Raw genomic sequence first — 12,721 nt, 5'->3', positions numbered from 1 at the left:
TTTCAAATCAATCGGGCCAACGGTTCGCGACATATGCGTGCCACAGACAGACAGACACACAGACGCTTCTTGATAGATGCGCGAAAACTACGGGAGCTCGTCAAATCCAAAAAGGTAGATTTTTGCAACTTGGGTCGGATCGAGGTCGGGCTGCTTTCACACCATAAAGGAACCGCACCAGGGTTCGGTAGGAACCGCTCCGAGACCACCTCCTCAGCTGGGTCTCGGTCCGCTTGTTTGGTCCGCACCAGAGTTCGAGTGATTGTATTCACACCAGTCAAAAAGGTCCGAACCAAGCAAGGAAACGAACTTGAGTTCGTTTTAATCGAACTAAACAGGGCAGGTGTGAATACACCCTGGGAGAACATGCAAACTCCACACAGAAAGGCCCTGAGAATCGAAACCTCTCCGCCCCAGGGATTCTTCCAAGGACCTTCTTGCTGTGAGGCACCAGCGCTACCCACTGTGCCTTATCAGAAAAAAATGGTGATGTTCTTAAATGAGCAGAAGGTGGCTTCCTTGTCCAAAGCTGCTGGCTGACGAATTTGTGCTAACACATCAAAATGGGTTTGTCTTCTTTACGCCCAGACAGGAGTTCAGTATCGCATCCATTGAGACCTGATCCTGGTCACCCGCCTTTTGACAAGGTTAAGAGACCACCATCACCACCTCGTGAAGCTTGAGAGTGCTTTTACTGTCATAAGGGTCACGTTATCGCTGACTGCCTTTCTCTGAAGCGTAAGCAGCAGAATCCACCTCGCGTACTACAACCATTCAGTCTAAATGGTTTTGTTTCACTAGATCCAAAAGGTTGACATCCAGTAGTAATGCTAAGAGATACAGGGGGCTCCCAGTCTATAATTCGAGAAGGCATCCTACCCTTATCATCCATCTCATCGTGTCACTCAAGTGCAATTGTTCAAGGTGTTGGAATGACTTTTGTATCTGCACCTTTGCATAATGTCCATGTTCAAACTCCCCTGGTCAGTGGGTGTTTCCAGGTTGCTGTACCCCCAGCCTTGTCCATCAAAGGTGTTGATTTTATCCTCAGTAATGACCTAGCTGGGGGCAAGGTGATGCCAGGCACAGAGATCCCGGATGAGCCCCCACTTGTGTTACGACTCCTTAGATGGTTGAAGGGCAATGAGACATAAACATGACAATCAAAATAAATGGAGCCAGTTCGTGTGGGGAAAAAAAGAAAAAAGTTTTATTGACTAAGCAAAACTACTAATACAGGTATACAATTGTGGAGGAGTGTGGGATGGTGTGGTTGCGCCAAATAAACCAAAATAAAACATACAACGAAACTGGTCCTAAACTGAGGCTGGACTTGAAACAAAGCGCAAACAAAACCCTGACTCTCTTATCTACAAACAGAGCTTAATCAAATCATCATCAAATCATCAAATCAATCATACTCACTCCACAACCCTACAGTTTTAAACAACAAAGTGTAACACAGGAACACACAACCAGCAGCGTGCAGAGAGTAGAGAGTGACCACTGCAGAAATGGTCCTTTTATACTGGAACCTTACATGATTGGCCAGCTGTGCTCCACAGGTGTAGGTTAATTAGGCTGATTTTACTTGAGAGCAGTCAGAAGGAGGAGGGAAGAGAGGAACAGGAGGGAAAATACACATACACAGACAATTCTGCCCCCTGACCCTGACTGTCACGTAACAATATACATCAGGCATAACATTATGACCACCTTCCTAATATAGTGTAGGTCTCCCTTGTGCCTCCAAAACAGTTGTGACTCATCAGAGAATGGACATGGGCCTTCTGAGGGTGTCCTGTGGTGTCTGGTAACAGAATGTTGTTAGTGGGGGCCTTTGGGGTTGGGGTTTGGGGGGGAGGGGGGGATGAATGCCAGGTCCAAGACTTTCCCAGCAGAACATTGTATTGTCACAGGATGGTCAATGTTATATTCTTCATCTGTTAGTGGTTATAATGTTGTGCTTGAAAAAAAATTTAGATTCTACATTTTTCATACAAAGCCCAAGCCTAATAAGTCAAGGAAAAGATAATAGTAGCCTTCTATGCCCTAGATCTCTTTCTCTCCCAGTTAGGAGAGGTTTCAGCTGAGGCCTGTTCAAGTCAGCTCTCCACAACTAAGCTCTCCACATGTAAGTCTGTTTGCACAGCTACCTTGAACACCAGTGGCCCTTTAGTTGTATGTAAAGACTGATGTGTTAACATCAATACATATCAATGCATGCATCAGATACATGACTTACACTCTTCTCCATGAATACACTAGTGTTTAATTCACTTCTTAAAACTCATAATTTCACAACACAGATTAAAAAACAAAGCAAATATTCCAAAATGCCAGCAGCGGAACTACATACACATGCTCGTCCTCAAATCACCCACAGACAACAGGTGACTGAATAAGCACACAAAACTGAATGAGACTGCAAATAATTTAGAGTAATTTAGGCCAAGACTCTGTGTAGATGCAGAGAATAGGCAACAAAACAGAAAATAGCTCCAATATCACATACAGTAACACCAGCAGCTGAGCAGAAACCTGTTAAATCCACAGACAGTAATGCATACGTCATGGAAAAAGCTATTAAGAGACAAACACTCACTTAATGCTGAAGACAGTCCTCTTTTCTTTCTTGAAATCATCCACATTGCAACTCCTGTTCTTGCACGTTACATGTTGTTGCATGTTTATTTATTTTTTTCAACCTTGGGAAAGAAGTTTACTTCCGGTTGTGTCATGCTTAATGAGATGGGCTTTTGGTAGTATAGTGTCGATGACTTCGAAGTGGATGCAATACCATTTTTGACCATACATGCCAGTCAATATAAATGAGGAGGGTGCTGTTTCAGTAATTTGATGAAACTCAAAAACAAGGACAACAACAAAGCAAAACTGGACTCATGACAAGGAGCAATTAATATTTTATTTTAACATCACAGTCACTGCTTTATGGCATAGTTCAATATTTGTTTCTTTATAAAAGATGTGCTGTCGAAGTGGGAATATTTACTGAATGTGATTTAAAAACATAGACATATTAAAGTGGGATTTTCGTTTAATAAGATTGTTATGTTTTCAACTTAATCCACTTGCTTTCTCGCCCAGTTAACAATCAAAACAAACAAAACACTAAAACCAGAGGACTGTGTTTGGAGGAGATTTGAAATAATCCCAACCCAGTTCAAATATTTCCAAGAATGAAAAGTGACAATATAATTGCAGTTTAGTTAGAAAATGCTTTGCATTCTGTATCAAAATGTTTTGTATGAAATGGCCCACAGTCTGTTGCAGAATATTTTGATTTGTTTCAGAAATTAAGATTTGCAGTCAAACATTCATCTCCATCTCAAGAACTCAGTCATAGAAGATTATAATAGTTTCAATGGTAGTTTAATTTTAACATTCAACATAAGTATCAATTATTATCACTCACATAATCATGTTTATTTAACCTAGGACCTATACAATGGATGTGAATGACAGTTATTTTTTTTATATTCAATAAGTAATAACTGAGGTTTTTTATTTAGTTCACAATGAAGAATTAAACCATAAGGATCATGATGAGAGCGTATGAAAAAGGCAAAGGGAAGGGGGACCAGGTAAAGGTCTGAACTGTTTGAAAATGGAGGCAAAGAATTAGAAAACATGGAAGGAATGGAAGAGGCGTCATGGGAATGATATGAGGAACATTGGTAGAAAAGCAGCCAAAGGAAAGAAAACCTAGATAGAATATAAACTTGGAGAAGAATCAAGCAGAAGGAACTGATGGAACTGTGAAATTAACAGATGAGGATAACACTGCTTTGTCGCAAACCCACCACAGCAGAGCTGTAAATTAGCTGCAGAAATGTGGCAATACTTTGCATCTGCTGTAAACATAGCAACAATGTATAAACAGTACAGTAGTAGTTACATTAAGTTTTTGCTATATTTTTAATTGTGTTAGTCAGCTAGGGAACGTTAAGAATCGCACTGGTGTTGAAGTTTTCTTTAGCTGTGTTGTGGTTCCTTGGTTGAAATCATGTCACAGAAGCTTGTCCTGACACAGCAGGCCGCTGAGTTGTGGAGGATTGCTGTGATCAGAACGGAGCACTCGGCCTTTTGGTCAACATCTGCAAGGCACATTTTTACCTCCACTGCACACTGGCAATGTTCAAACTTAAATCATTAACAAATGATCAAGAAAGTACATGTCTCCTGCAACTTAAAGCACATCATGTTCCAGCGTGTATATCACACCTGCATTATATATGGATGTCTTATGATACCACTCAGAAAGCACTTATACAGTATTTCACAGGGATTTCAAACACAGTCTGAACAGAGGACAGAAGAGTGGGGTATTTATTTCATCATTATCATCTTTGGGGGTTAAAGAAGGCCAACAGGGGAATTGTGCCTGGGTTGTCAAGGAGTGGATCCAGAATAACCAAGCAGCTGTTAAAAATATTGCAGCAACAATTTGGGATTACAAAACAAGCACATCCAGGAGCTTGATCCTGTAGAAATCAGCAAATCCAGTTGTTGGTTTCTGATATACTTATTCATTAAGGCAAACACAATGGACTTTGGTATATTGACAGTGTTCCTTGCCCAAGTCATCTTGTTGAGCAGCCATTTAAAGAGCAACCTGAAAATGTTGTATTTTCAGTTTTTTTTTTTTTTTCTCTCTTCAGAAGTTTGACATCTCACCATGCTGTAACTGCACCCAGCAAGTTACTCTTCAAATGAAACAACTTCCTTGTTATGTGACTGGGTGGTTTGAAAAAAAGAAAATGTATTCCTGTTTCCACATGGGCTTGTGTTGTGAGCTCTAATGACTCACCGGGGACACGAGAGTCAGCATAATGCTGGATTTACAGTGTGATTTTTCACTGGTGTTGCTCTGAATGGGAATGCCTGATTTATAATGAACTCCTAATGAGAGGCAGATGTTGTTCAGATTTTCATGTCAAACCACTTGTGGCTCCAAGTCTGGCGTGCAACAGCAAACAAAAGAACAACACAATATTAGAACAAACTGTTAAAATCATCTCCGTGGAAAGAGTCTTTTATGTGAACTCACATGTGAGGATGATGTCCGTTATATAGTGAAGCAGGTTAGCTGGGCACATACAGTTTCCATTTAGCCTTCAAAGGAGAGAGGGCAACACAGGAGTGCTACCTTTTCCTCATTGTGGGATCAACGCAGCTCTTCTTCCTCAGCTCTTCTCTATCAGTGTCCAAAGCCTCCCACACAGTGGCACTCACATTAACATCATGCAAATACACTTAGAAGATATAGAATTCGTTGGGTTAGGGTAAATATTTATATAGATTTACACATACATATAAATTCATATACTTTTAAGGAATGTTAATCTATTTTGCTGTGTACTTTTTCTTCTTACAAGGTACAAAATAACTTCTTTATACTATGCAACACATTATATAATCAACATATTAAAAAACAACTCATCAGTCCTTTTATCATCTTTTAGAAAAACAAATCCATAATAAAAATAAGTTCTATGTTTTTTCTCACTTATATCTTACAATATATTTTCTCTCTGTCAAAAAACACGCACACATGTCCCATTTTTGTTTGTGGCTTCCCTTGGCAGCAAATTGGCAGCGGTCAAATGTGGGATTTAAAAAAAAATCACGTAATGCTGGTGCTCAACGACGCGGAAGAATCTCAGAGCCTCGTTGACGTGTTGAATTCACAAAATGGCAGCGGTGAGTGTTGCGATAGAAACAAACAAACTGCTGTGCTGTTACAATGGGCATTTGGAGCAGCCGCATTCCAGAGGGGTTTCTATCTCCTCTGAGTACGAGGCGCCGTCAGTGCAGCGGAAGACCACCTTTCTCCGTTTGCTTTTGGTGACACCGCAGCAGATACCGGGGGGCGCTGAAGCCTGGCAGGACCTGGGGCAATCCATGCGGGGGATCTTGCCGGTGGATGTGCATGTTCTCAGAGCTTGGTGGCGCTTCAACTGCTCCCTCACCATTTCACCCTGACACGTGAGCTCTGCGTGTTGGTGGGACGCACAGACACAAATTTGTGAATGTTTGAAAATTTCACTCTCACATGTCAAACACCTAGAAGACCACAATTTTGCTGTGTCTCTTCTCTTTATAATCTTTTTCAGTTTTACCTGTGTCACAGGTAGGTCCTGTGTACCCTGGCTGACAGTGGCAGACCGGCTCCCCTCCCTCTGACAAGCGACACTCTCCACGTCCACAGCGCTGCCCCCTGCAGGCTGGAGGCTCCTGTCGTCGGTCACAGTACTGACCCTGATAGCCTTCACTACACTGGCAGCTGTAAGATTCACCCTTCGGCACACACTGGCCATGAACACATCTGCAGCAACAAGATGAGGGAGGACAGGGAAAGGGAAAACAATTATGATGTGCAATTATAGCACAGCTGCATAACCGTGTCCGTCCAGTCTCTGCTCTCTTGGCTTACCTGCTCTTCTGACAGGGGTTAGTAACTGTTGTCTGGTCACACAGGGGACCGCTGTGTCCTGGAGGACAATCGCAAGTTACCCCTATTTCCCCTCCCTCTCGGCACGCACCCTGTGCGCACACACTGCAGGAGTGACACCCTGCAAGAATGCCATCAGCCTGGTGACAGAACGTGACAGGAAGAAAAGCCTGTTAGAGAGGGTTTAACCTGACAGACATTTTGTTGATGCATTAACGCTACCGCCTTCATTAATACTGAGAGCCCCGTTTAAATATGGGTGCCACAAAGGAAACATAATATCTGCATGGCTGATGCTAGCATAGCTTTATTGCGGTGTCCCCTGAAAGCCTTGTTATTAAGAAATAAAGCTTTTCCACAGTGGCTCATGTTATGAAAATGAATGCTCAGTTGGACTGGATACCGAATCCAAAACAGGAGAATTGCTGTCACAAAATTTTGTACCAAAACTTCTTTACTAGACACTTGTGCTTAATCTTCCTCTTGCCAAACATAACTTTCTTTGCTGATATGTAGGTAGTTTAATTCAAAAGACAGGCTTATGGCTAGAGGGATTATGAGTAATAACACAACTGCACGTCAAAGTGTTCAACAGAACTCTCGAGGGTGCTTTACACCAACATAATGAACTCCTACTGTGGTGCAGTTTGGATAAATATTACTGTATTGACTACTATACAAAAGCCTCCACTTGTGCCAGAATCGTAATTACCTTTCCTGCGACACCCTGTAGCCGTCCTCCTCCTGTGGATCTGTAACTCAGGTCTTGAGGCTCCCCGTTGATCCGGACATTGTGAATGCAGCCATTGAAAGCCTGAGGGGAACGTTCAGGGCCCGGTCGAAGACCTGAGGCCACGACCTGGGGGGGTACGCCTTTGAAGTGAAGTCGAAGGAAAATGATGCAAGAGAAGAAAGAGAAATTAGTTGAAAAAGGAGGAGAAGTGGGATAAAGAAAAAGAAGCAAATAAGCGCCAAGGATAATAAAGACAGTAATCTGAAACGAGATCTGGGCCTGCTTGCTGAATGGCCTTTACTCTCTGGTTTCATTCTTGGTTGGTTCTTAGAGTAAAATACAATGTTTTAGCGAGAATACGACATCACTGCTGACACTGTGTCTCTCCCTTCTTGAATAAAAAGGCAGACTTTTCAAAAAGGCGTGTCCCTTTTTTGAATAAAAACAGTTTTCCACTTCCTCACCACAACCCTTGCTGGGATTTAGTGTTAACATGCATGCGTATTTGTGTGGGGTGGGCACTCCTATTTGTATGTACTCATGCATGGCAAATATGTGATCACAACCGCAACGATGGCAGAAAAGGGAGTACCATCTGTATTCGGTGCATGTGTCTTCATAAAAGAGTGAACACAAATGCGTGCGCGTACCTCCTATGTAAAGTTGGGTGTTGTGATCAACGGAGGGCTGGCGAGCTAGCTTGCCCAGGCTCTTGGGGGCGCCGTTATCCACCACCAGGCTCAGCGAGCGGTTCTGAATCAACAGCTCGACTGTGTGGAAAAGTCCGTCATTCACCGACTCCACGCTGCAACAAACACACAAACAGAAGAGAAGCGGGAGAGATTGTCAGTATGGTTCCGATTATGATAAATTACTGCTGAATTCTATACCAGACGGGAGAATTACGGAGGGGAAAAAAATGATAGAGCAAATTGGAAATGCCAGACAGAAAACAGACTCCAAACATTTTCAAGTCAAACATTTTTTTTTCTTAGTTTTGTTGTGTTTGCAAATCGACCAAACAAAATGAAAAGGAAATTAGGGAAATCTGTGTCGAAATGCTGTTCTGAGACATATAACAGGCTGATTGCATCCTCGATACACCATGTTCTTTTGGAATTGACTAAATTGAGCCCTTGGTCTAGCCCATGGTTTCGTAGCGTGGGGGGTTGAGACCCAGAATGGGTCCCCTAACAACACATGGGCTTGTTTGTTCTGATAATCTCCAGCCTTGGGGTGAAACTAAATTTATACAATTTAATAACTGGACTCAACCAGCTTAGACCACTGTGGTAAAGAAAGAGGCCTTTCTTACTTAAGCTGTGATATGTTTTGGAGGAATAAATGTTTCCACTGCAGTGAAATAGGATCATGACCTTTTGCACCATGCCTGACCCTGGGAAGAGTGTGTGTTGGTGTGTGAGCGTGTGTGTCTGAGATTCCCCACTAAGTGGTTTTTGCTGGAGGGGAGACAGACAGCTATAGAGACAGTGGTTTGGCAAAGCCGAAAGAAGGAGAGAGAGCACGAGTGAGAGACAGAGAGGGAAAGAGAGGTAGTTGGTGGGGTGGTAAAGTTGACTGTGCCTCCGTTCACCCAAGTTCTTGCCGAACATCAAAAACAGAAAAGAACAAGTGAAGCCACTCTTTCCGCTGGTGGTCCGCTCCAGAATCCCACAGCTAAACATCAAGACAGTGCTTCCCTTTGTCTTCAGCAGCTCATTGGCTAACAAGCAAAGTAGCCTCAAGTCAGCTTTGATTGACAGCTGTTTATAAAGTGTTCAGATTACAGTGATGTTACATTAACAGCCAGTGGAGCAGGGTTGTTAGTTCTGGCCGTGGGCCAGAGTGATTTCTGTAGAAAATGCTGAACATTCAAAAGAAGAACACCAGAGAACAGAGCAGAAAACAGGAACTTTACAGTAGACCCAACACAGACTCATACATGGTTTCCATTAGGAGCCATGTAATTTAATAATGGTCTTAACCAGGCCTGCTGCATCTATGCAAAATGATGGTCTGCTAGCCTGAAAGATTGGTTATCTACCTCACCACCCTGCTTTCCTATCTTGACTTTGCATCACGGCTTTCTTTTCTTTTTTCCCCATATATCTTCTATCCTTCTATTCTTTCCCTCCCTTCTTAAATTACATTTTCTTATCTTTTTCTCCTCCCTAGTTCCTTCCGATTTCTCCTTTAGCTCTGCTCTGATTACCTTTCCATCCCTAATGTCATTCAACACACATTTCTAATCCTATTCCTCTTCTAAAGCTTCTTTGCCTTTATTTTAAAAGCTCTTCATCTCCCTGTCCTATTTGTTGTGTAGTGTCTGGACAGTAAAATCGAACGAGACACTCACAGCCAAAAAACGTTCTCAAACTGATTTGCTGCATCATACACACACATTTTTGCATGTCACACACACAAACACGCCGATCACTGGATGTGTTGTGAGGCCACAGCTCCACCAGGCGGCAATAGATGACTAATGGTTCGTATTAATGAGTCCAAGCAGCTGTGAGACCTGCAGGTGAATGTATGAGTTTGAAGTTTGCCAATGATGTACTTAATCTGTGTTTTTTTCAAGAACCCGATATGCGTGTGTCTATATATCAAAAATATATGAATTCATAAAGGCTCCATAAGTAATATATATATATATATTTATGCTAAACATGTGCTTAGTTCCTTAAAGTTGGCTGTATTGGTCTTATACATAGTGAAAAAAGTGCAGATTATGGAATTCAATAAAAACAAATACGCAGCAGTCACAGTTTCCACTTGTGTCTCTCTTTAACTTTGACTGTATCCATTATGTATATATATACTCAAATGCAAACCCTAAAGTAATTACAGTTTGTTGACTTTAAAAACTGAAAACAAATATATTTGGATTAGAAGCAACCTATCCACTTACACTAAGTTAAATCTAATTAGGCTCTGCTATCATTTATATACAGTGTTTCTAAACCACATTCTCTGAGTGTGACCTTGTGTATGTGCGTTGGTGAATGTATTTGCAGTGAACCTTGTGCATTTATGAATGTGCAATGTTTGTTATAAGTGAGTGTGGGTTCTTGCCAGTGTGGGTTTTAATCCATACATGACCTGTCGTTCAACTCTATATATGTATCTTCGTCTATTTGAGTGAGTTTTGAATGCATTTGCTAATTTGTGAGTGTCAGTGTGTGTGTATGCATGTGCACATGTGCCTGTAGGCCTGTGCGTGTTTAGTAGCCCAATCTGATTAAAATGATGTTCACCAGACAGCCATCCCACCTCCATATTGCCATGGTAACCTCAATTAGCCATTGCCGAGACGGCAGCTGCAGAAGGGCAAGCTCCTTCACTGCTTTTCTTCAGTGTTCATTAAACCAGGCTGGACAGTTCAGATGAAACTTGTACTTTTCAGAAGTGGATCTGTAGTGTTTTGATGCTGAGTATCAGAAATGAGTACAAGTTGTTTCAATCCTTTAATGTTTCGCTGTTAGAATGTGTCTATAACTTTAAACCTATAATGTTCAAGGACTGCCTGTTTTAACCACAGCCCTGTGGTTGTGAAGAAAAACATTCAGGTCAGACATTGAAACACTTCAACGTCGCCCAAATCTGGGCACATAATCCTTTTGGAAGGCTTGCATCTGAAAAGAACTTCATGCAAGTTACACTGATCATAGGTTGGAGCACAAGCCACATAAACTGTTCATTTGTTGGTGTGTATGTGGTTATACAGTGATAAATGACTTGTATTTAGGTGGTGCACAATAAAACCAATATCTAAACAATGCAACAACCCAAAAATCTTAATTATGCGTTGGGCAAGTCAGCTCACGTTTGTACGACTTTTTAAAGGTGTACCTAGTGTCTCCTCGGGATTATTTGAACTTGGGGAGTGTACAGGAAGAAGCTAGCAGTGACAGGGCGATGCAGTTCCCATAACCTGTTGATGGTGTTTTCTTTTCAAATCTGTCTACAAGAGGATAACCTATCAACCTATGCAACCAAAACCAGTAACACCTCCTAGCAGGCAACTGTCAGCTACAAGGTGATGTAGAGAGAGAATCACTTTATAGGGCTTCATACTGTCCCTCATTTTTGTTAGGCCACCCTCTCCCACAGCTTCACCAGGAGGGCACAGCACATGTGAGATCCAAACCCTTAACCAGGTTGAGGGCCTCATTTTCAGACACAACCAACTCCGACTTCACATCAACTAACAACAACCGATTTGCAGTCAGTAAATCAACCCTGTGATGGTGACAAACCTTTTAATGTGTAAGAGTAACTGCTAACCTGTCTTTCACTCACGCGATACTAAAGTTTGTTATTTCTTCTCAAACTGGCACATCTGGCACATAAACAGAAAATAATACCACACTGTGTTCTGTAATATCACTATTGCTGTCACTGGTACCTAACGTCACATGACAAACATGGCAACCCACTCGAGGAGCACCAGTCCCGCTGCATCAGGCCCTCTCCTTAAATCATCTCCTTGTCCTCCCTACATTCTGTACAACAACACTCTCCGGATCACTTTCCCTTTGCTTCTGTTCAGACATCCATCACCATCCTTCCCCACCCCACCTCTGTCTTTTCTCTGTCTCCTTTCGTTCCACTCATCCATCCCCGATCCTTTGCATTGACTGCCTCTACCTTTCTTTATCATCCCTCTCTCCTTTCATGTACCTATCCATCCCAGGTTCCCTCCCTCTGTCACTCGCTGATGAATAACAGTGGATGTGCTCTCTTTGACCTGATGGGAGATTAGTGTGACATTTAGTAAAGGGCACCACATTAATACACAACAAACACACACTCTGTATCCCTCTCTCCCACACACACATGTTCATTTAACACTATGCATGCATGACCACTTTCATCTGCTGCTAATGAGGGCACAGTGAAGGACTTGTACACCTTTTCCTGTCTCTCCTTCTGTCACCGTCTCTCCTCCCTCTTTGTTTTATCTATTAATCCAAACCTCCCCCACTTCTTAGCATCTCTTGTGTTCCATTCATATTATCTTTACCTCTGCTTTCTGCTCTGCATCTTAAAACCTACTCTGCTCAGATTCCTTCTCTCTGTTTTGCACTCCATTATCTCTTTTCCATCTTTGTTCTCTGCTTTTATGTCATATGTGCTGGGCTGTGTACTCTGTTCTTTCTACATGTATGTGTGTTCCCATGCACATGGTAAATATTCCAATGTGTATACACAACACAACTACATAGTTGAACTACATTCTTCTTTTTTAGTGCAAACTTAAAGAGTTTTTGTTAGCATTCAGCTTGGTGTGCAAAAATACCTTGAACAAAATGCCCTTTCTGATTTCTGCACAAGATAACCAACCCAGGAATCACCCAGAAACATCCCACGGACTGGTACTAGTCCCAGGCCCTCAGTTGTACGACCCCAGTTACTGTATGGACAGTACCATGTTTGAGATCTGCCAAAGCAGGTGTGCTCACATTGTGTTGGTTCAATAGTCACACCATTCTGGACAGTATCAGGTT

The 12,721-nt window shown here is 42.2% G+C and overlaps 1 protein-coding gene across 1 annotated transcript in view; it reads right to left on the bottom strand.

Moving 5' to 3' along the window:
• Window positions 1-2,210: 2,210 nt before the first annotated feature.
• The window catches only part of slit3 (slit homolog 3), a 220,386-nt gene continuing 209,875 nt past the window's right edge, over window positions 2,211-12,721 (bottom strand). The window contains exons 34-38 of the mRNA XM_084549682.1: window positions 7,859-8,013; window positions 7,188-7,348; window positions 6,458-6,615; window positions 6,144-6,349; window positions 2,211-6,016 (exon numbers count right to left, since the gene is read on the bottom strand). Coding sequence (XP_084405808.1) covers window positions 5,763-6,016; window positions 6,144-6,349; window positions 6,458-6,615; window positions 7,188-7,348; window positions 7,859-8,013 — 934 coding nt within the window. The 3' untranslated portion in view covers window positions 2,211-5,762. The remainder of the gene's footprint in view (window positions 6,017-6,143; window positions 6,350-6,457; window positions 6,616-7,187; window positions 7,349-7,858; window positions 8,014-12,721) is intronic.

Source organism: Chelon labrosus (genome assembly GCF_963514085.1).
Source record: "Chelon labrosus genome assembly, chromosome: 8".
Lineage (NCBI taxonomy): Eukaryota > Metazoa > Chordata > Actinopteri > Mugiliformes > Mugilidae > Chelon > Chelon labrosus.
The sequence above is the reverse complement of the archived record's forward strand: the minus strand, read 5'-3'. Positions and strand labels throughout refer to the sequence as shown.